The sequence below is a fragment of the Ciconia boyciana genome, chromosome 18, assembly GCF_034638445.1.
Source record: "Ciconia boyciana chromosome 18, ASM3463844v1, whole genome shotgun sequence".
NCBI lineage: Eukaryota > Metazoa > Chordata > Aves > Ciconiiformes > Ciconiidae > Ciconia > Ciconia boyciana.
The window spans coordinates 11,690,721-11,715,130 of record NC_132951.1 but is presented as its reverse complement, the minus strand read 5'-3'; the positions used below and the strand labels follow the sequence as shown (position 1 = coordinate 11,715,130).

Genomic DNA, 24,410 nt, shown 5'->3' with positions numbered 1-24,410 from the left:
TCTCCAAGGAGATGGAGCCGAATCCCAGGGCAGTAGGAAGCAGTTGACATGGGGCAGGGGGGAAAGCTCATCCTGCTCCACTGGGCTGAAGGCAAACTCCCACCAGCGTGGCACTGCTCCGGAGAGCTGGCCAAGGGACTTGCACTTCCACAGCTTTGAGAAAGGAGATGGTGCTGGATGCAATGCAATGACCAACATTGCAATCCATATCTGGCTAAGTCACAGAGCAGCCCGGTTCAGCTCCCCATCTTGCTGCCAGCTATGCCAGGGGATGCGTTATGCTCCAGCTGCTCCACCAAGCTGGTTCCTGCAGGCCTAGCATTCCCTGTCCCCAACAAAAAGGCATTCCTGAAGACTTGCCCTGGTCTTTGATCCCTGCTGGTGAGACACGAGTGTCTCCAGCCCCAAGGTAAGCCAGCTCCTAGCATACATCAGCCTCGCAGGAGGACACGAAGCTGCCACAGGACAGGGTCACCTCAACTCTGAAGCAGGACCTCCCATCTCCTGGAGCCAGCTCGCTCCTTCGCACCAGCTTTGCCCTTGGTAGCATGCAGCACTGCTGGGCTGCAGCTTTCATAACCCTTTTAATGACATTATCTCTGCCACGAGATCAGATCTGCAGTCTAGCCATGGCCACAGATCCTATTCAAAGCAGTATCATCACAAGCTCTGCTTCATTTCAACAGCCCGAGCTGCGCTAACGATGGGAACAGGCTCTGTACAGTGGTGGAAACACCCTGTTCCCCAGAGGAAAGCAATTCTTCTGCCGCAGGCAGCAGCCCAAATGTCAAGATAAGAGCTGTGACCCATTGAGGGACTCAGATGCCTCTTGAGTCACTCCGTGGGCAATGCGAAACCCATGAAGAAGTGCAATGGCCTGGAGCCATTTGCTGGACATCTCTTCCGGCTGCCCTTTGGGGGATCGCAGGCCTGCCTCCACTGACAGCTTCCCTTTTAATGCACGTTGCAGGATAAGGGCTGGAACATCACTACGAGGACACCAGGACACTGTGCCACAGCGGCTGCTGGAGCCCAGCACCGCCGGGAGTGCTGCCGTGGACCTCTCAGATGATGAGTCCTTGTGTGTTTTCATAAGCTTCAGTCTGCTCCACCCTGGGCGATGCGAGGGTCAGGGAAGCAGCCTGGCCCCAGGGCTGCCAGCCAAAGGGCTCCAGCACTGCCCTTCCAAATCTTCACTTCCAGAAGGGGAGCAATGCTGGGCCCTGAGAGCACGTGCTAAACAGGCCTGGCTGGGAGCCCAGGTCTCACCTCTGCACCACAGAAGAACCATTCACTGCTCTCCATGGCTCTGCCCGAGCTCTCCCAGCACCCTCTTCATAAATCCCAGCAGGACCATCAGGGAGCATTTTCCTTGCTAAGCCAAAGCCTCCGATGGGATCCCCTCAGCCAGTGCTTTTCCCCTTGAGGGAGAGTTGAGAGGCAGGATCTGAGCCTGCTGCTGGCACACCACGAGTCCACCATCCCCTTCTGCTGCCTCTGCTTCCCAAGTGGTCAGCAGTACACAAACACCCCATCTTCTCAACTGGGCTCTGCTCCTCCCTGCACCATGACCAAAGCTCTCCAGGCTGCCCTGCAAAGCCGATTGCAGAATACCAACATGTCCCAGCCACTTTCCCTCAGGAGCTTTAACCCAGCTTTCCCAGCTGATCTGAGGAACAAGTCACCCTCTGGAGACATGCACCCTCAGCAGAGAAAGGTGACGTTGGAGTGTAACAGCCTTGGAAATGACCCTGTTTCTCTTGGGCCTCTGTTTATTTCTTCTGCAGTAACAAGTTATGCCGACAAAGCTCAAAACCATCAGAATTAAGTTCCTTTCCAAATTCCTCTCCATTGAGCTATGAATCTTGACATTAGCAGCCTCCACTGCCAGCAGCTCCTGTCCCCTTGTCCCTCCAAGGCTCGCTGCTACACGTGGCCAAGCAGCCCAGTGCCTACAGGACACACAAAGCAAGGAGCCAGCCTAGGCTAAAGAACTGTTTAAATCCCATTTTCTACCAGTAATTGCCTTTAGAGAGAAAATAAATGGGAGATAAGAGACTAGCTGCCCAGCCCAGCAGCTGGGCTTGAGCTGGTGCCAATCCCTGGCGAGGCACGAGGGGAGGCAGGAGAGCGATGGCAGAGCCAGGAAGGGCAGACCCGAGCACAGATTTCAGCACAAACCAGGTTTGCTGGAATTTCTTCCACTGGAGCTTCTTCCGATCTCTGGAGGGTCAGGCTGGCGTGCCGGAGCTTGCTGTGCCCTGGAGCCGTGCGACGTGCACTGCTCATCTCCTGCACCGCAGACCACAGAGGCCACGAAAGACAAGGGGAGAGGGAGAACCTCGCGCCAGGGAGGCGGCAGCCAGGTGCCCAGGGTTAATCCAGGGCTCCGTTCCCCACGTGGTGCTACCTCCACACCTTTTTTGACAGCTGAACAGCGCATACTCTCAGCCAAATTTAGTTAAATGCTAAAAGGAAATAAGCAGGAGAAAACAAAACTCACTTTAAGATACTTCAGTTTCTTCCTGATGCGTCGTGGCAGGGACTGGCTTGTCTTTCAGAGTAACTTGACTCGTCCCTGCCCCAGGGCTGGGCGGCTGTGCGCACTCAGCGCAGACAAGAGGAGGGTGCAAGTTTTGTGGGGACACATCCCCCTCCCAGGCCAAGCCTTGTCCCGTGCACCCGTGCTGACACACAGGGCAAGCACTTACGCGGCTCCCAGCACAGCGGCAGCTTTCAGCGCCGGCCTGGCTCTGCCCACCTCCCTGTGCAACCCCAGGAAAACACCCGCTGCTTGCAGGATTTGGGTGGTGCATGCCGGGTGTTGGGTCAAAAAGGTGGGAAAAGAGGGAAGATGGTCCTGCTCCTTTCCACAGCCTCCTTGCGTGGCCCAGGGGACCGTGGCAATGCCCACGGCCAGCGCAGGTACCCCGCTCCCCAGCCCTTCACATCTGCTCAGCAAGGACAGGGCTGCATCCAGCACCCAAAGAGGAGCTCACCAGGCAAGGTGCTGCAGGGCCCTGGGTGCATGGGGAGAGAGGAAGGCTGTTGCAGCAGCCAGGTTTGGATGTGCAAGAGGGGACAAGCTTGTCACCCCCTGTGGCATGTGTCCCTGGGGCGCTGTGGCAGGGTGCAAGCCCTGGGTGCTTCCCAGCATCCGTGGGGCAGCAGGGAGCAGCTGCGGTGGGACAGAAGCCCCATAAATCACACTCTTGGCCTCTGACTATCTTGGAGCTGTTTGCTATAAGATACGGTGGGTTGGGATGCTGGGGACAGCAAAGCAGCACATAAACAGTCCTTGTTTGCAGGATCAAGGCTGGGGATGGGGCTCACAGCCTGGGGGTCCTCATTCTGGCTGCAAAACAGGAGCGCTCTTCTCTGTCCCAAAGCCAAGTACACCCACCCAGGGGGGCCAGGATCCCAGCGAGGCGGTGACCTTAGCATGGAAATTCCCACAGTATCTAGTGAGGAAGCCAGCCCTGTCGCACTGGAAACATTGGCCGGTGTGGTGCTCATCAGGCATGCTCAGCTTCTAAAGCAGGAAGACAGAGCATTGTAAAGCAGATTATCCTGATTTGCTTTCGCACAGTGCAGCGAGCAGCAGAAACAGGAAACATCACAATGGTCTTCAGTGTACCGGAGATGTCTCAATTGTTATACTCAGCAATACGCCTGTTCCTATTAATGTGCCATTCAGTTATTTAGGAGACCAACAGAAAATCCTTGCCAAAAGGGACGGACATCTTTTTGCTTGTTCCACCCGCCTTTGAAGCGGCCCTGCCCAAATCAGGAGGGTGAGCTGCCTGAAAACCGACTGTGCTGGATTCCTGGCGTACGGGGGGCGGTTCAGCGCTGCAGAGACAAACATCCCCTTCAGAGAGGCTTGTTAAGCTATTCCAGATGTGATCCAGCCAAGTCATTATGGCAACAAGGAAATAAGTGGCAGAAAACCGCTCACAAAATCCAGCCACTCTGCCTGAGGTTAGGAGGAACGTTCTTGTGCCGAGCTGCAAACAGACCTTTGTGCACAGAGCCGGGACCAGCACCAAGGAAGCTGATTTCTTCAAGGAGGCGAACAAGAGCAGGGTTATTCAACAGCCATTGAGAGCAGCCAGAGGCGGCATGCGTGTGCGCTCCAGGAGCAGACGCTGACCAACAAGCACTCCAGCGAGGAACAACTTCTTTTGTCCGTTTCTTAGAAATAAGCAGCGCTGAGAACAAACTCAATAAACCCCAGTGAAGCTTCAATGGCTTTTCCAAATGGCTCGCGCCGCGGCACCCCGCTTCCCTCTCTATGTTTCTGCCCCCACCAAATAGGTCAGTGAATTAATCTGGGAGCAGAAACATTGTTGGAAATGGCAAATAACAACTGACAGGCAGCCTGTGGTGTCTGGCACAGCACTGCAGATCCCCAGAAAGGAGGCTCACAACAACGTGGAGAGATGCAGCTCATCCACAGAGCTCAAAGCTCAGCCGGGGAAGGTCATGGGACGTGGCAAAATTCATCCAGAAAATGATCCCCTTGGAGAAGCAGCCCAGATCTGGATTAATGCCTTTTGGCCAGGGCCACAGGACTGCATAAAGACATCAGCTCATACAATTACAGAGTAATTCAGGTTGGAAAGGAACCCTCTGATTGTCTCTACTCCAAGTCCCTGCCCAAAGCACCCAGATCAGGGTGCTCAAGGACGTGCCCAGTTGAGTCCTGAACACCTCCAGGAATGGAGATCCCACAACCTCTCTGAGCAACTTAATATCTGACCGACCTTACCGTAGAAAAGTTTTTCCTCATATCTAATCACGATTTCCCATGTCAGGTCCTGGTCCAGCAACACCCACTGCCTGGGCTCGAGAAGAAGCCAGGGCACCAGCCCCACGCTGACACAGTCAGGCGACTGTACACAAAACAAGCCCGTACCCAAAAAGCAACTGCACCAAAGAAGGAACAAGGTGGGACTGGGCCCAGGGCCAAGAAGTGGCTCCACCACAGCAAATAGGATGTGGTAGAGCAATTCGTTCATTCCTCTTTTGACCCTAAAGGCCACCTTTTGTACAGCCTCAGCATCTTAACTTGAAATAACTGATTTCAAGTCACCCCTTGCCCTAGAAGCCCTCCCCGAGCCGTCAGCTGGACATGAAAGCGCAGCCAAGGTGAAGAGAGCAAGGGCATGGTCCACAGCCTCCCACCACGGCCAGGGTTTGCTCTTTCGTCACCAATGGGGCATGCATGGGGGAGGGATGCTAGCACGGGGGAAAACCGTGGGCGGCTGAAGGCAGAACTAGTGAAGTAAAGGTCAGTAGGGCTTAGCTAGACTCCTTTGGAAACAACCTCTGAACTCTCTCTCGAGGCACCATGGGGGATACCTCAAGACTTTGCTTCCCTTTCTCAGCCTCGGCGAGCCCCCGCTGTCGGCAGTGTCACACCAGCAAGGGGAACAGCACAGCAAGACGCTGGGGAATGCCAGCCCAAAATCCCCAAGACGCACACCCAAAAAGCTCTGGGAAGTGGCACTACCGGAGTGCCCCCGAGGTGTCCCAGGAGATGGAGCTCCCGGGGACTGGGTTAATGCAGGGATGGGAAGGGCGATGCTGGCCCTGCACCCCAAGGAAGCATGATCTGGCAGCACGAGTTGGATGGTACTGTTACATACGGGAAGCAATGGGATAGTGGGGTGCTATCCTGCTGCTGGCCAAAAACCTTTATAGCTAGTGGCCCCAAAAATGCCCCTAATGTCTCCAGCTGCTGCTGCAGACACTCACCCTCCTGGAGCTTGACACTCTGCAGGTAGAGGGGGTTCCTCAGCACGTTGCAGCACCCAGGCTCATCCTCCTTGGTGAAGAGCAGCAGGTCAGAGTAAACAAAGAGGGTCACCTGGAAGCACAAGAGCAGCAAAGAAGCAGCTATCAGGAATTCATCTCTTGGCACCGAGACAGTGTCCTGGAAAGATCCTCTACCCCGGGGAGACGCACCAGCCATGACAGGCAGCCCAGGCACCCCTTCCCTAAGGGGCCGATCGCTGCTACACCCCCTCAGGGCACTCCCCGCAAGCTTCAGAAGAGGCTCCCCCCGCTCAGTGGCCACCTACCAAGGCTCGTGGAGTCCCGTGACAAGAGGGATAAACCTGCCTGACAGTTTAACGCCACGCAAACACACCCTCTCTGCTCTCTCGTGCCACTTCCCATTTACATAAGCTATAAATCAGAGGAGCAGGAGGAGGGAATAAGTTGCCAACTAATCCCAGCACACTGGAGAAGTTGCAACCTAAAAGCAAATACGATCTCCCCAAGCACACTCACTAAGGAGCTTCTCACTGTTCTCAGTCTTTGCCTGCCCCATTTTGCTCCCTTTGAGAAAATAACAGTTTGGCTTTTACAACAGCAGAACCCACGAGAGCAGTTGCAGGGAATGAACTTGACACCTTTAAACCACGCTGACAGGTGGAAAGCAAACGCCGAAGCGAGTGTCGGCCCAGCTCTGTGCTTGAGCCGTGACTCAAGCGTCCTAGAAGCTGGGAGCTACTCCAGGGCAGTGGTAAGCACTCACAACTCAAAAGGTAGATTTTGTTCTGCTTCTGGCTCTTGCCTGAGGTCCCTGGTTCAGTCAGTACAGATTAGTGTGATCTTTAAAATACGAAGAAGGAGTTTCTCCACTGTAATGGAGATCCTTGACCCAGAAGCCTACTGGAGGCGAGTAGCTTGGTGCAATCACTATGCCAGCAGCTGAGGTTTGAGCCTGTCAGAAGATGGGGGCATGCAGCAAAACTTAGAAGACGCCAGGAAGCGGCTGCAATGTGCCAGTGGGCGTACTGGATGCTGGACCTTCTGCATACTGCCAAACCACGCACTGCTCTCAGCACAGGAGGCAGCACGTGAGCACGTGGCTGCTTTTACTGCTCCTTGGGATGCTCCCAGAAATGTCCCACAGCAAAGGGAAAGCTGCTTTGCAACACTGAGCAACAGCAATGAAGGTTTTGTGGCCTTTTAGCAACCCTTTCGCAAAAGCAGAAAACAACCCAGCATCCCAGGGCCTTACTGGGAGCTGGCACCACTACCACCACCAAGTCACCCTTTGAAAGGTGACTTTGCTCTGGAGAGGGACTGAGTCACTGTTTACAGGGACACGCTGCCAGTACAGTTTGTCTCCATGCCCAGCGGCTGATGGATGCGTGTCAGGAGGAAGACAAGCCGGGTAACAGTTTGTCACATGGTGGCGAGTCTCACGTCAGGGCAGCAGCATCTGGCTTTGAAACCAAAATCAAGCTCTTGCCACAAGATTTCTCCTTGCTGTGCAAATTCATTTTTGTGGGATTCTTAATAAGCACAAAGCTACTGGCATAGCTTTAATTGACAATGAAACCAGGGAGTGTCTGTTTACCTCTGTGTTATTTGGAAAATCCCTTCCCTCTCAAGATGCTGTTGGCCTAGTGCCCGCATTCACCCTCTTCATTACTTCTGACCTTACTACTAATACAAGGAATAACGAAGTACAAACTGCATTATAAACTTTCTCCCATGCCCATCTTGTTCCAAAAGGTAACTTTTCTTGGCCATGTCTGGTGCCATCCCAGGTCACTCAGCCTCAAAGAAGAGATGTTGAGGGATTTGAGAATAGCAACTCAGCAAAGTGAAGGAGATAAAAGCATGATCAGCAAGTGGTCATGCTGGAAATGGAGGAAAGAAAATGAAGACCTGATACACACGGAAGTTTAAAGGGTAGAAAAAAGGATAAAAGGATCAGCAGGAAAAAAAATATCACTTCAAATCCAAGAAGATTTAAATAGGGAATAATGGAAACAGAAATACACAAGAAGTATTTATAGGTAACATTGTGCTTTTACGGTAAGATGGGACTGACTGAATTCAGGATGTAGAGAAGATAAAAGTGCAGCCAGTGTGGGTTACGTAAGAGCATCTCTATTAGATGCTGCTTCCAGGAAGACACTTGATTTTAGAGCAGGTCCACACAAAACGGCTTAGAGAGGTCCCTTTGCTTCTCAGAGTTGCTGGGGGAAGAAAACAAGGGTGTCCCTTCCACCCAGACAGCCAGAGCCTGCCAAGAGCACCCCAGCGCCGCAAGGCCCAGGGCTCCAGCGGACCCTACTCGCAGAGGTGGGAGCGGGACCGGCTCTGTGGGGCAGAGCACTTACCCCACCTGCAGAGCTGAGCACGGGAAACTCAAATCATGGATGACCCTAAGGCAGCAGCCAGCACTGGAGCGAGTAATCCGGAGCTCTGCCTAGGGTTGCCATCACACCGCCAACAAGCTGTAACATGTCTCTAACAGCCCTTTGCAAACAGATCTGGTATCTACCATGAAAAAAAATCACAGGGCTCATAAAAGTCAAAGAGCAAACAGAAAAGAAGCACAGCGCCTGAATTCATCCAAGCAAGACACAGAATCCACCAGAGTTGCTCCTTGGAGAGTCAGAGTATCTTTGTGTATTTCCCACAACTAATTTCCCACCCCAAAATCAGAAATAAAACAACTGGCATGATGAAAGGACTCCTCTGAAGACAGAGCCAGGCACGCCTGTGTTATTACCAGAGTGCTCGAGGCCACATGGCAGTTGTCACACAGACCTTTTAGGGGGCTGTGAATAGATTTTAGTGTTGGGGGGATGTTGGTAGAGGCTGGCACTGATGTCTCAGACACTGTTCATCTGGCTGTGCTCTGCACCACGGCAAACCGCAAAGCCTCTTCTGCTGATAGATTTGACTAACAGAACATAACTGGAAAAGCATTGTTACAGAAGGAAGGGGCATGTTTAAAGCATTTCCTAAAAGAAAATAAGAGAAAATTAAAGCCACGAGGGAAGGTGGAAAGAAGTGGGTTAGTGTGCTTCCCCAAGATGAGAACAGGAGATCAACACTGGGCTGGCTACAGAGCCCCACCGCAGGAAGAAGGAAGTGATAACCACGCCTTGTAAAGCAAAATATGGTAACAAAAAGATTATGAAAAGGTGCCCAGAAATTAAGCCTTGCAGCCAAAAGTACCTTCACATTCAAGCTTAAGAATAGTTACCTCTGCTCCTAACCCTGTCCTCTCCTGCTCACCTGCGCACTACCACTGCCACCGGGGCCACAGCGGGGAGGAGCGTGCACCTTGCAACTGCAGTCGTGCATCAGCAGAGACACCGGCACGGTGGATCAGTGCAAATCCTGCCTGCTCGTCCCAGTGCTCGGCAGGAAAAAGTCTGAGCCAGTGGATGCTTTCCGAGACATCACCTCTCTCTCTAGCAATAGTCTCACAGCCGAGCCCAGCAAAACAGAGGGAGCTGAGGAAGCAGAGTGACGCAGAAGCAGGTCTTTTATGATAGAGCTTTCAGGTGCCAAAGGAGAACATAGTGGTAATGAATGCTGCCTGCAGCTGGCTAGAGAAATCCTGTAATCCTTGGTGGGGAGCTCTTAAGATGGGTATCCACCCCTAGGACGGATCCACACACGTTTTCTATTTACCAGTACTGGATTCTTCTCCAGAAGAATTGGGTGCAATCCCAAAGAGAAACTCCAGTGATACCAGTATGAGGGTTGTACCTGCAAAGTTCGTGTCCCCATTCATTCAGTTGAGCTAAATGGATGAAGCTTGCTTAATCTTCCTCAATTTTTTCTGATCTTGATTTATCCTTGTAGCCCTCTTGTAGGGCCATCCAAATTCTCAGTGTCCTCTATGAAGCAGACATCACTGTTGGACTCAGACCAAGAATGACACAGCTCCTCCCCACATACGGGGGGATATCACCCCGACACTTCTATTCAGTGCTCCCCGATCATATGCTCCAAAGTCGTAGCTTTCTTGGCTACAGCCTTGCACCGGCAGTTACTCACTCAGTTTTCGCACAGACCAGAGCAATAGAAGAATGTGATTAAAAGTAATCCAGTTACCGTAGCTTTGTACATTAGCATCTCAGTCAGCTGAGCCCCGGTCTAAAAAGAGAAGCAGTCTAGGCTTTGCAGGTGGGGTAAGTGCACGTACATAGGCATGGCACTCTGGAGATGGGCATGAACTTCCCAGGTCAGGGAAACTTTACCACCCCCCAGTGATACACCAAAGCCTTTGAGTCATTGCTGTCCATGCTACAGCCCTAACTGTCTAAGCATGACCTGCTCCTTTGCTCCTGGATTTTTACTTCTGCATGTATCCATATTAAATGCATGTTCTCCGAGACTTCTCAGCAGTCTTTTGGCCCACAGTGCATTTACCCTTTTTTACCATCTCACACACTTTTTTCTGCCAAGATTATTGGCAAGGAATTTATACACTCAGGGAGGAGTTTAAACGCTCAGCTAGACTTTGATAAAAATACACCACCACACTCGCCAAAAGGAGATCCATGGTGAAGGCTTTAGCTGTCAACCTTGAACCTCATTGTGGCTTACCTGAATCAAATATTCTTCTACCATGAACACCAGGGGAGAGCAGGCACTGAAGACCTCAAGGGGTCACACACCTGCCCTCAAACACTAGCATAAGCAGTGGCTGTGCAGACAGGGAAATCGTGTAAAAAATGAGGAAGAGCAGGATATTAAGAGGCAGTGAGGAAGAAGGGACAGAGTAAGTGGGACTAGTGTAGGGGAAGGAGGAGGTAAGTGCAAGTTTCTGGTATTTGGTAAGTGCAAGTTTCATACAAATGAAAGTGTCTAAAAAAGGCTGAAAACAAGATCTTGAAACATCTGTGCCAGGGAGTAGGGTTTTGGTCAACCCACTGTGTTGGCCAAACTCAGCCACCCCCTGAAACAGGGACCTGCCAACCCCATCCCAGGCCAGGAGTGCCAGGAACTTGCAGCACAACACTTGGGATGAGAGAGAAAAGCCTCTTGCCCTGCATAGAAGAGCATAAAACCTGGGCATGCCGGTCCATGTCCTCCAGACTCCTGGCAGGGCTGGGCGTTTCAGAGTTCAAGGGAGGACCATCCTGATCTGCAGACCCTGCCGGGATGGCAGAAGAGAGAGCTGAGAAGGGAGTGAGCATGGCCCACGCTGTGAAGGTACCTCAGGGCTTTGGAAGGTTGCCTCCAGGTACATTAGAGACGGACCGAAAAGGACAAAGCCCACGTTCGACACCTCGTGCGCAATCGCCTGCATCACGCTGGTTCCTCTGGCACTCCACAGGCTGGAGGGACTTCAGAAGACCATAAAAGCGGGAATTGCAACAAAGTCTAGACAGGATGTGATTAAGGCCTGAATAAGGATTGCCCCAGAGGTAAGGTCAGGGAAAGGACAGATCCTGGCAAGCCTCCAGAGAGATAGGTTGATTCCTTCAGGAGATGGGAGAGAGCTTGCTCAGTTACAAGGATGCAGTGCGTGATGTGGAAACTACCAAGGGGAAAAGATTCTGGTTTGGGTTTGGTTTTTTTGGGTTTTTTTGGTTTTTTTAAGAAAACAAAACAAACAAACAAACAAAAAGAAACAGGACCTCCTTCTCCAGCCCCCGCTCCTGGGCTCCCTGCTCTCAAGCCACTTATTAGCCAAAGCAGAATAACATGCAGAAAACAGTCCTGCAAACCACAGGAGCAGTGGTCCAGTTAGAGAGAGGCTGGGTGGGAGGAGCAGTGGGAAAATGGAAAACCACATGGAGCAAGGAAAAAAGGACTGATCGGAAGCAAGACAGCCTCTGTTCGGGCAGCAGAGAAGGCTGGAGAGGGAGTGAGCTCAAGTCCAGCAAAAAGAGAAGTCAGAGCCCTTCTGTACCAGGGGAAACTCCGTTGATGCCCAGGCTATTTTAGGTCTTCCTGCCTTCAGAAGTTTAGGTTTCCTTGTCTCACAGCCCATCAGGACCAAAGCAGACACTCTTGCTCCACTGGAGAAGGGGAGTCTCTGGCTTTCCAGAGACCTGCACCGATTCCCTGAAGCTCTGCAAAGCCTGCCATGACCCTGCGACACACTGCAGACATGAGAAAGCCCTTCCCCAGGGACACGGCTGATGTCCCGGTGTTGCTACCTACAACTGTCAGCTCCCGGCAATATAGGGCTCAGCACCACGTCTGGGTTCACACCAAGGGAAAGACTCCTGCCTTCCAAAGCAGACGCTGCCACATGCTTGTTCCCATTCACTGCTTCTATTTTTTCACTACGCTTAGTCACAGCCTCTTGCCAGGCTTACACGGACATCAAGGCCTCAAGGCACCATCATTTGCAAACGCTCTCTCACGTTCCTGGCCAGCATACATGCCCTTTCCTGGCAGCAGCCCCAACTGGGAAATCCTCTTCCAGCCTCCCGCTCATCCTTAGGGCATCGTAAGCAAACAGCGTCCTTTCCCTGAGACATCCTCCTCCTGATCCTGCCTACAGCTGGGTCCCTGAAATGGCTAACGTGGCCATTTGGAGACAGAGCAGCACACCCCCTCCAAACATGCTTGTCCTGAGGCTCTCCATCGTCTAAATATGAACACCCCCATGCTCCACCCAGGATGCAAATGGCATTAGTTATTCATAATTATTCCACATTTGGCTACTACAGACCTCTGAGCCTGACCTGAAAGCGAGCAACTCCAAACCACCCCAGGAGAAGCATCCTGACTTCAGGCTGGCCACCGTATTTCCAAGCCATCGCAGCACAGCTGCTCTACACAGCCACGTGTTTACCTCATTTTCATTCATGCAGGTGCCCAGAAGACCCTGAGCAGCAAAGAACAGCAGGACAGATAGGGAAAGAGTTTTATCTACAAATCAGTGACAAGTTTCCTAATGGATCATGCAATGTTTCATGTACTTTGGCAGAAAGAAAATTAAAAAAAGCGACTCAAGTCAAAGCAAGGAATGAATTACATGTTGAAAGCCAGAAAGAGAGAGGAGCCACTTAACGTAACACAGCCTTGTACTGTTTTGTACAGACCAGCGATATGACATGTCTCTGGTATTCTGCTGTCAGCCACCCAGAAGGTGTTACCCAGAAACTCAGATTAGTCAAGTAAAAATTCCTCTATGGCTCTGAAGATGACACATCATTCACTCCAACTGAATTCAAAACAAAATTATTCTGTACAGTGGTGAGATTCTCTGAAAATGCCCCAAAAGAAACGGCAGTTTCCTTCAGCACTAGTGCGCAACGCGTGAGCGGGCTCTCCCAGCTGCTGCTTCCTCTGTCCCAAATGCCAGGGCTTTGCGGACTTTACAGTTGGATGCAAGCGAAGCCAGCAGCAAATGTAACCAACGCTTCCAAACTCTGCCAGTTTGGATGTTGAAAGTTGTCACATACACAGGCTCAGCATGTAGCCGAAGCTTAGTTGTTTCCCCAGATTTCTAACAGCCCACCGATAACGTTGCAGAAAAGAAGCTGAAGTAAGAAAAAGGAGAGGAATTTGGACAAGACATGTGACTTGTTTCAGGAACTAAATATCTGAAAACCCCTGTAACAAGTTCTCTGTCTAGTTCTCTAACTTGGCACAAAGTATTCTTAAACTCCCTCTTTCTGAGTCTGCCGGTGGTCTCAACTGCTGGGCTGTAACTGGCATGTATTTGCCATGAGCAGTTTCTTCTTTGTAGGCATGAAAGAAGACAAGAAAAAAAGTTGATTTCTAGCAGAGAAGCATTTTAATATTTAGTTTATCCCATGATAAACTGACTACAAGTTTTTCCAAATATCATATATATTAATATAAGTACTGCACAATAAAACATTTCCCTTCTCAATCTACTGTATAAGACTGCAGAAAAGCACATTTAGAAAGCTCAGACAGCATGGAAAGTCTTACCTGTATAGTCCTGCTTCTGCTCTCGTGAAGCAGCAGCTCCTCTGACAGAAGCAGAGTCCGGGCTGGGTTGCAAAGATCTAGGGGCTACATTTGAAAGGGGAAAAAAAAAGAAAAAAAAAAAGAAAAAGAAAAAGAAAAAAGAAAGAAACAGTCAAACCTTCCACTGGAAGTGTGGTTTGCCAGAAAAACTTTCCGCCCACCAAACCCACTTTCTCTTCACTTTAAGCTGAAACTCATTCAGGGAGAAGCCACCCCACACTGCACTCAAAAGGACAGAAAGTCTGCAGTCCAGCTACACGATAAAAAGAAAGCTTTACACTTAACACCTACGTCAGATCCATCTATAAAAAGACAATCAGCCGCTTGCCTCTTTGTACGTTAACTGTTCCGCACAGTGCGGACTTGGTTACGGGCGCTTTTAGCAGGAAACACAACCACAGCAGTGGCACGTTAGGTTCTCACGTCCCTCAGACAAGAGTATTTGCTACATGATTTTATGGATTACTCTCGCAGTAAGGTAGAGCAACTTTAAGGCGGCTGCCCTTTCTCATGCCACGCTGCACTCTCAGCTCCCCAGTCAGCACCGTCTCTGTTTAATGCTGGAGAACGGGACAGGTTCAGTTGTCCTGACTGCAGAACAAACCCTGCAGAACCAGCCCCGGACGGTCCTCCTGAGCAGCACGGCCAGCAGGCACGTGAGGGTACCTGCACAGGGGCCTTGTGGTATGAGACAGCACGAGGCATAAAAACCAGTTCCTGGAGTGGCAGAAACACCCCAGACTCAATCCGAGACGCAAGTCCTGGGAGTAAAGAGCCAGAAGTGCCAGCTGCGTTCCTACCAAAAGGCAAACTGTAGACACAGCCATGGGCTGGTGAATGCACTGGTGCTAACATGAACGGCCACCCGGGTGCCATCCGGGAGGAGGGACATGAGCATAATCCTGCCCCCCAGCACCAGCCCAGCCCCACATTTCTGTCCAAGCAGTCCGCTGGCTCATGGATCGTGGGTTTGAGCCCAAAGGAAATCACCAGTCTGAGCCGACATGACAGCGTCATTGCCGCTAGCAGGGGAGGACAGATGGTTCCCCACAGCCTCAGAGATGAAGGTATTCATCAGTAATGTACTTAAATGTACAGGACCAGATGAGGTTTTCTGAGGCTCTGGCCATATGAAGGACAAAATGGAAGACACAGAGGTAGGTACAGCTACTACCACCAAATTCAGGGCTAAATTTTAAGAAAAACACTTATGGAACTGGGGAGTGAGAACGTTCTCTGTCAAGCCATTACTGCTCTGGATCCTCGTCCATGATTTTAGTGCTGGCCACCAGCTAAAACTAAAACACCTTTGTTTGCACACTATGATTAACAGCACAAAGAACCCACAGGAAGAAACCATATTGATCTTCAATTACGTGAAGTTGGTTGCTGAAGCCCAGAAGCTGGGATACCTTCTCCTGACTCAAGCAAGCACCTGAGGACCAGATATGAAAGCTGAAAAGGGAAAACACTCCAACAGTCTCTTGGGCAGGACACAATTCCCTTTGAGAAAGTACCCCGCACTGTGCTGAGTACAGCCAGCTCCAGAGGAGAGAGCTGAGGATGACAGGGGATCCATGCATTCATGGTATATACTACTGGGAAATATATCCACCTTGCATGACAGCCTGGACCCAACCTACAGCAGCAAGCTCTGATACGACCTGCTGTGCCGGGCACTGATTGCATTAGATCCGCAACGCCTCGCTTCCAGCTGCGCTTACCTGCACAAAGACGGGGAACACCAGCACTTTGGGAGCCAGCGTCACATACGTGCCGTAGCTGGAGTGCGGGATGTGTGGCCTCACTATGGTACAGTTCTGGTAGTTCCCGTAGCTCTTCATTGTCTGCACGGTCTTCATCAGCCTGGATTTTCTCCCAGACCCCATGTGCGACTTCCCTTTACACGCATTTCCTGGACCGACAGGGGAAGCAGAAAGAAACACAGAATCAGAAGAGAGCTCCTGCAGAGCTGCTGCATGCTGCTGGCTTGGCTCCTGCTCTTGCAGGCTGGAGGAGGGCACGTAAAGCCTAAGGGGAACAGCTGGAGCCAAGAGCTGCAGGGACATTTGTCACTCTCCTATCAAAGTTTCCCAGGGATTCATGAAATAACAGCACTACCTTCATTTTTCCTAATGCAAATGGCATGTCCCTTGACATTTCTGCTCAATCAAGAGCTACTCACTTGTCGGGCCAAGGACTGAACTGGATCACACCAGCAGCACAAACACATCTGTGTACATACACACGAAAACCCAACAAGGAAGTCACAGCAAGCTCAGCTGCAGGCCAGCGCATCCGTCTGTTTGGGTGTATGCTGCCTTCTTCACAATTTACGAATACGGTACTTTGGAGGAAGAACATGGTACTGTTATACGCACCTCCCTATGCAGTACTGAACGTATGAAATAAGAAATACAGAACAACCCCAAACAGGACTTTAAATGGTCATTCTTGAATCACAGGAGCACCAAGGAGATTCCCACCATCAGAGAATACCTGCCTGCGCCACTGAACCCTTCCCTTTCCAGGGAGGGGAAAACCATCTGTGACTAACTCAGGGTAGGAGGGGGGGGTGGGGGGGGGGGGGGAACAAAAAAAAAAAAAAAACACAAAAACAAAAAAAAACCCACAACACACACTGGAAATTTAAACCTTGGGACATTTTTATCCACACAAGCCCTGCTTGCTCTGGATTCTGGGCATGGAAGTTAGCAAAGTGCAGGAATTTCATGTCATGGGGCACTGGGTGGTAGGTTAATCACAGTTTTTAGAAGATATCAAGCTTGGAGGTGTCAGAGAAAGGGACAAAAGTGAAAAACACATTCGTGCTCATGGGATCAATCCATGCCTTTCCAAATCGCTCCCAGGGATGTGATGGTTACTCAGACATGGGGGTGTATTTATAAAGGGTGACCTCATTTTGCATGAGGCTGGCACATCATCCACTGTTTTTCAGCATTACATTTTGGTGCTGGAAGAAGTCCAAGCAGCCTGACTGGTTTTTCGCTCTGTCCCTCTTCACCGCAGAAAGCCGTTATCCTCATTCAAAGGAGGGATACACAGAAGCTTTCCTTTGCAGCCTCCCACCTCAGCTGGCCGAGCAGAGCTATGCCTCTTCCCAACGAGCCAACAGCAGCTACTGCAGCCACTCCACACCTGCCAGTCCGCATGGCTAGAGGCCAGGGGATGCTAGGTGGTATGTCAAACCAGTCCCAGAATCTCTAATGTAACTGATAATCCTGTGATTGAAAGCATTATTGATAACTATCAACAATTATCATTGTTCCCCGCTAGCTGCTGCGTGGGTGAGTCGTTCCTTCCCCTATTGCTGGGCAGTTGCTGCTATATAGGATTTCTAAGCCCTTTCCTCCTAGCCCAGAGGAATGCCTTTGAATACATCCAGCAAGCTCCCACCAGCATTTTGTCTCGCGAGTGCAGGCACGGGACGTGGGGTGCTCTGAGGATGCTCTGCCTGGATAGAAACTACCATTTTCTCAGCACCAGCACAAGGAGGTGAGAGCATCACAGGCTGCTGGGAGCCGGTGCCTGTATGCACAACTGGCTGTGAGCAACTCGATGGTTTGGTGGGTGATCTGTCGGAGGCAGCAGTGCTAAGGAAGGCTTTATGCATCCTCCTCCCCAGACCCATCACACGGAGCCGGAATGAGACCAACACACAGGACCAGAACCAGAAAGGAGCTGCAGAGCTGCTGCCTGCTGGGCTGCTCTGCTCTCTGCTGTGCTGGGACAGCACGGTGCAGTTGTGAAATATTTCCCATTAATGACATTAATCCATTAGGCCCAAGGGCCTCGGCATTCTCTGGTGACCGCAGCACACAGTTTTGGCCATCCCCCGTGTCCCCAGGCCCACATCTCTCCTGCCGTACGCAAATTCCCATCACAGCAGCAGCAGGACCTACCGCACTGGGGACAGAAGGTGGGACAGGTTCACGTTCCCCAAGAGCCCTTAACCCCAGACCGCATCCCACTGGGCACCAGCAACCTGTGCTCTGTCCCAAAACTTGCAGGCAACAACTCCAACAGGAACTGAATGTGTCTGTAACCAAAGCTTCATGCCTTCTGCAAAAGAAGCCCCGCTGAAGAACTGAAGTATTTTCTCCCTCCCCCCTGAAGCAGATGAACCAAACTAGCCCGGGTCCAGCAGGCAGAACTCTCCACTTGGATTTTAACATACCCAGGTGAGAAACTGGAGCGTTAGCCCAGGATCGCCCCCCACAGTGACATCTCAGGAGTGTGAGCAAACCCTCCTGCAGCTCCCTGCTGGAGGGGAGCCCCAGCAGAGACCCCCGGCCCCCTCCCTCCAGCCACCCAGCCCCCGGCACTTCTGCTCCCACCACAGCCGCTTTCCGCACAGTGGCTTCTGCCTTTGCACTATAACAGATACCCGTAACCTTCCCAAGCAGAAACGAGCCAAAACACTTCTGAACATGGCTCAGAGCAGATAAGATCTTGTCCAAAGCAAATATACAAACCTACCCAACATTACATATTCCATTAAGTATTAGGAAATAGCACGTTTACTTTCAGATAAACGCCAGCAGAGCCAGACCGTGCTCTGTTGGCAATCCAGACCTGCTGTTTACTGCTTGCTTTAACAGCCTGCCTTTGCCGGGGGTGGTCCTCGTGACCCAAAAGCTTGTTTCCACCTCTAAGTGCAATAATCCTGACATTTTCTCTTTTCCCTTTTTCATGGTTGCACTGCCAGATAAGATCAAAACATGAGAGACAGCTCAACACAGGACAGATACCATCTGTCTGGGCTGTTCAGGATCTGCTTTTCCTCTTATCCCTAAATCACCTTGTTTTATCAGAGGAATTCATCACCTGCACAAGTCCTGTTTTCTGCACACTGGCACAGAAACGCATCCAGCCTGCCCGAAGTGTCGGCTCCCGTCACTGTGTGACCGGTGGCCAGCTCTGCACCGCCATGCTTAATCACTGCTCGGGTTAACTACTGCAGTCTTCCCTCCGAAGACTTAACATTAAATACACTGAAAACAATCACTAACAATTGTTATGGGAAGAAGCTTGAGTCTTTCAAATTCCACCCTGCTGTAAGAACGAGTCCCCGTGGCCCAGCTCATCTTTTCACAGGATCCGCAAACAGCAGGAAAGAGTTGCAATTATCCACGGTACAAAACATCCCCTGCAGTTGAGCTGCAGAAAATTCTTCTGGACGCAGAGCTCCAGGGCTGGGAGCATCCAAGGCACAGGGGCCTCAGCCCCACACTGCTCCCTCCCGCTCCCCGGCACCCCCACCATGGCTTTGCCAGCCCCACGCTTTGCCTCTACGGACGCTGCCCCACCATTACAGGCAGCACAAAATTTTCTAGCTGGAAACTGTGCCGATAGCTGTGCTTGCACCAGGGAGGGACTGCTGAGTTAAAGACACTCCTGCAAGGTCATGCCTAGGAGGCCAGCTCTGCTACAGACACACAGCTCATCCTAGGGGCATCCTAACAGACCAGGGTGCAAGCGTGGCCTCCCAAAGCTCCTGAATCAACAAACTGGCAAGAGGCAGTTCTGCATGGAGCTGGGCGTGCTGAAAATCGCAATTGCAAGTTCAACAACACCCAGTGAACACCCTAGGGAGTATGTCCAGGCCTCGCTGTTCTTGGATTGCTTCTGTCCCCAGTTTCCTACTTGAAATGATGGTCACCTGTTGATATCTAGTTCAGGGAGACCTTGTGTTAGCCTCTGCTCCCCCTCTCACAGCCCAGGATCCATGCAGTGCCCTGCCACACGCCTCGCCCCACTCTTCCTGCAGGCTCATCTATACCTGGTTCTCCAGGAAGGCCAAGCATACCCATTGCAGAAAATGAGTTTATGCTTCAAAGGGTTTTTGAGGAGAGCTAGTCCAGAGACTGCCAGAGACCTTGTAGCAGCTCAGGAAATGAGTATTCCCCAAACCTCACTGATATCTCTACAAATCTGAGTATGGCCATCCTCACTCCCTTCGTAATAAAATGAAACTCAAAGCAGGAGCCACAGTATTAGCACCCCCAGCAAGACATCATGCACGAGAAGCTAAACACGTCACGGAGAGGCCCAAGACACATCTGGGGAACTGCCACAACAACACTTAGCACTTTCACACTTTATGCTTTCATCATGCCCCTGATGGAAAGTCCCTACCACCAGCCTCCCTTCGACTGCTCTGTGAGCTCCCACAGAGACCTTCTCACCATGAGGCTCACCCAGGGACATTAGCAGTTGTGCTCTCCTCTGGGCTTGGGGGTAGTGTTCTTGCTTTTAAATTTGACGCAGAGAGTAGGAAGATTATACTACCCAAAAGCCCCAGGCTTCTGCCACTGTCCTCAAAATGTGAGGGCAGCATTGCAGGGCTACAGGCAAGGATCCACTAGTGCTAGAAAGACCACGTTTAGCTCTGCTAGGTGCTCTGAGCAGCGTTTTCAGCTTATCAGCAACTTACCCACAGTAGCATTGTTCTCTTGATAGACAGGCCTCAGCAGCTGTAAGACACAACCCAGAAAGGACACAGTTGCCTGAAGTCGGCTTGAGATAGACTTTACAACAACCAACTGCAAATTTTAGCATGCCAAACCCAGCAAAGCCAAAGCACTCCAGAGAGGTGAAAATCATTTTTGCCCTATTGCCAGCAGAAAATGAGAGCAATGACTTGCAGCATGGTCTGCGCAGTGGAAACACTTCCCATACCCTTACCCCTTGAGTGAGCCATGGGAGGAGGCAGCAGGACATTCACCCCGGCTCTACACTCCTAGCGGTAAATGTTTTAAAAAGATAGTGAAAGCTCCACCAAGGGACACAGGTCTGGCTTGTAAAAATGGAAGTGTTTGCTCCAGCAAACACTTAGAGATGATGCTCAATAAGGCTGAAGCACAGGCCAAGAGAGGACCCAGCAAGCACAGCCAACAGCCACGTGCAGTCACTTGAGCGTGGGGCTGGGAAGCAGCCCTACCTGGCTCCCCGGGTTCAAAGGCGCTAAGATGATGTAGTTCTGGTCTGCAGTTGAGGGGACCCGGGACAGGGGTGGCATGGTGTTCTGGCTCCGCTTGCCAATCTCCGTGTACCTCTCCCAGCTGTTCAGCACCAGCCCATCACTCCCATCATACAGTATGTGGCAGCTCCGACGCTGCTCGGGCCGTGGAGGCATGGTGCTGTTCTTTTCCCGCTTGTTGGGTGGTGACTGGAGGTCGTAGGCAGACTTGCAGGATGATCTGCGGATCATGCCTTCGTGTCCTGACTTGACTTGTGGGACGAGCCTCCAGACCAGTAGTATGATCTCAGTGGGACAGTTCCTGAGAGAGAGATGGCATGGGGCACGTCAGAGATGGAGCAGTAGGGAGTGAGGCACTCAGCATCACTCAGACAGCCGTGAGCCCTTCAGTCCTTCCTCCCTCTAATGCCTCTGCCCCGTCCTGCCCTCCCCAGCCCCTGCCATCCTGTCTTCTACCCCAGAAAATCCTTTCCCAGTCTCTTACATCTCTCAAAGCCTTCTCCTTCCCAGAGCCACTCAAAGCTCCTGCTTCCCTGCCCTGGGCTCCTGCAAATCGTCTCTCCCAAAGCCCTGCACTGATGCTTTGGGTGAATACTCACCGGATTTCGTGTGCCAGCTCTACACATTTCCAGTGCTCCACGGGCTGCTCGTTCAGCTGCAGCACCGTGTCGAGCTGCTGCAGACCTGCCTTTTCTGCTGGCCCACCTACGGAGAGAAGGGACAAATGCCAGTCACCTGCTGGACAGAGAGCTGAGAGTATGAGGGGGAGGAGAAGCCCTGGGGCGAGGAGACACCCAAATAGCTTCACAGCTCGCACCACTCACTCCTCCGAACCCAATCTGTTTCCTCTAACACCCACACCTGAAAATGAAGTGGGGCCAGCTAGCCTGGAGCTTCACCTTCCAACATGCACACACACACACACAGCGCCTGGGACAAAGTCATAAACGCTCTCTCAGAGCTATTGCATGAACTTCCCGCGTTTCCTGGTGTGCGGTGCGGAGCACCAGGTACAACAGAGACACCAAGTCCATCCCACAGGTCCACACCGAGAGGATCTACTCAGGCTCCTGAGGGCTCCCACGATCCTGTTCCCCTCCGTGCCCCTGTCCGACACCCCCCTCCCCGGATGTTTTCCATAGGTCTCCCAACCAGCCGGACAGTTCTCAGGTTGGAGAGGGAAGGGAACAAAATCTCTGCAAATTACTGCACCACACTGCCAAAATAGCGGCACAGCGCTAACCCAGTGGCCTCTGACCTCATTAGAGGCAACAGAGAGTTCATTAAGTGAAGCTTCTTGGAGGGAACCAGTCCTGCAAGGCATGGGAGCTGCTGAATCACAACATGCTCTGGGAAGCAAAAAAGGAGCAGAGTCATTCGTTCACAGTAAGGGATTAAAATGATCTGATCTCTTACCGGAGTCCACTGCCTGCACGCGGACTGGGGAGTCGCAGCAGATTGTGAAGCCAAACCCATCGCTTCCTCGAGGGATCGTAATCTGAAGAGAGACACCGGAGTCACCCTGTTAAGTGGGAAAGCAGCCACTGTGCGTGATCAGCGAGCATCCTCCCCTTCACCCACACGCTGCCCCACAGCCTTTGGAAACGCAGACACACAGCATTTCTAGAAGCGGTCGCAGAGACCAAAGGAACCGTCACTCTGTGAACCCCAGGGACAATGGGTCTCTTCCCCTGCTCCAGCCAAAGTGGGGTGGAAAAGGTGCTAAAAAGCAATGGCAAATCGAGCTGAGGATCAGAGAGGAATGCCACAAAACGAGCGTTTATTGAGCATACACAAGTCTCCACTCGCGACTCTTGCAAGTGTAAGGAAAGGTCTGATAAGCCATTAGAAAGGAAAACCTGACAGTCTGGCTCTGACACCGATTTCTAACACGGCTTCTCTACGCAAGTCACTTAAACATTCCATTTCCAGTTGGGTAATACAGAAATAGCAGCACTGCTCTGCTCCAGAGGAAGCCGGGAGGATCGGCACGCTCCTGTCTGCAAGGCCTCTGTGCTGGAGCGGGCTCCGTATGCATCGCCCCATTAGCTGGGGTGAGTATGTTTTCTCTCGCTGAGTTTGGAGAGGATGGATGCTGTGTTGATTTACGCTCATTTCTCCTCCTGATTCAAGAAGCATTGAACTTATTAATAAAATATTTATTTTTTAATGTTGGCTTCCAGCAGCAGCTCAGCGTGACAGTTCCTGTAAATACGTGATTATCCCCCAAGACATTTGTCAAGATCCTCGTTTTACCGACAGAGAAAAGAAAAGAAAAAAAATCCAACATCTGACCTGTATTATTTTGAGAACAAACAGTCAGAAAGAAGACGAGGAATTCAGCAGAAGCTGCCAAGGAGGGGAGCTGGTTTCTCGCTCCTTTACCACAGGAGGGCAAACGCAGCGAGCTTTCATTTCTCTGCATCTTGTCCCTGCTTGATTGCTCAGCATAAAATCAGGCTTCAAAAGAGAAACTGTCTTTCCCTGGAAGGATCAAAAAGTAGGTCCAGTCCCACTACACTGAGTGTTTTTCTCTCTGGAGCTTGTTGGATCCTCAAACAGGGGAGGAGGTTGCTTGCGACTCTGCACCTTCAAACCAATCTCACATCTCAAATACAAAGCATAGGGGATCCGAGCCCTGCAGAAGCATTACCATTGGCACCTCAGGAGCCAGCCCAGCATCTCTCCCACCATGGAGACTCCACAATCACTTTCCAGCCCAAAGCTTCCCCTGTGCCAAGAGGTCTCTCGCTCCTTCTCCCTGAGCTGGCTGGCTCTTGTCCACCGCCAACGGAGACACCTTCCCTGCGCCACTAAATAGCAGCTGCTCACTGCTGATGGCTCCCCTTCCTCAGCTCCCACCACCATGGCCATTACAAGGAGCTGAACGTCCATTTTTGTCGCTGTGCACAGAGCTAAGAAATACAAGCATCTGACATAAGGTGGAAGGTGGGTGGCAAGGTGGTGAGAGACTCCAGCACCGCAGAGGCTCACTGTACCCATGACTTTGTCAAAAAATGCAGAAGGAATTGTCAAAATAGAGAACTGAGGAGGTCTAAGACACAAATCACAGTCAGCTGTCATTAATACAAAGCAGACCAGCATTCCTGCACGAGACAGCCACTATAGCCCTGCTAAGGAGTGGGCATTTTTTGTTAAGCTGGTTCTTTGTGCAATTCCCAAGATACGCTGTCCCCCACCGCAGCTTTAGTATGACATGAAAGATTAGCACAGGAGCGCAGAGGAAAGCTGACCATGAGGTGGGAGCCCCAATCCAGACCACGGGGGGAAAATTGTGTTTGAAAGTGCAGGAGCCTGGGACCTGCACAAGCAAAACCAGCACCCGGCATTGCACACCGAGCAGGTCCAAGACAACTTGTGCTGGCTTTTACAGAGCATAGCAATCTGCTTCTCATAAAGTCAGTCGCCATTGGTTGTAACCAGCTTCAAGCAACACTTGATTCCCAAATACATTCATATTAAAACAATTTTTAAAAGAGATAGTAGCAGCCTGGCAGAGACTCAGCTGCCTGCTGTGCCTGCCTCTCCTCTAATGAGTGGTAAATTGAGACACCACCTCACAGCTTAGCACTCTCATCGTTGGCATGCTACCCTCAAGTTACACAGTAAACGCTCCCCTCTATCCCCATTTACACACTGCAGCAACGGGCAGAGA

General features: G+C 51.4%; 1 protein-coding gene across 4 annotated transcripts in view; it reads right to left on the bottom strand.

Annotated features, from left to right (window-relative positions):
• Window positions 1-24,410, bottom strand: part of RGS3 (regulator of G protein signaling 3) — an 87,312-nt gene that overhangs the window by 40,335 nt on the left and 22,567 nt on the right. For 3 of the 4 annotated variants that reach the window (XM_072883295.1, XM_072883296.1, XM_072883297.1), the window contains 7 exons: window positions 22,151-22,232; window positions 21,334-21,439; window positions 20,696-21,035; window positions 20,189-20,228; window positions 15,456-15,646; window positions 13,693-13,776; window positions 5,761-5,872 (listed from right to left, as the gene is read on the bottom strand). In XM_072883295.1, the coding sequence (XP_072739396.1) occupies window positions 5,761-5,872; window positions 13,693-13,776; window positions 15,456-15,646; window positions 20,189-20,228; window positions 20,696-21,035; window positions 21,334-21,439; window positions 22,151-22,232 (955 nt within the window). Of the gene's footprint in view, window positions 1-5,754; window positions 5,873-13,692; window positions 13,777-15,455; window positions 15,647-17,221; window positions 17,228-20,188; window positions 20,229-20,695; window positions 21,036-21,333; window positions 21,440-22,150; window positions 22,233-24,410 lie in introns of all 4 variants that reach the window. The other variant, XM_072883298.1, reaches the window with a different exon arrangement.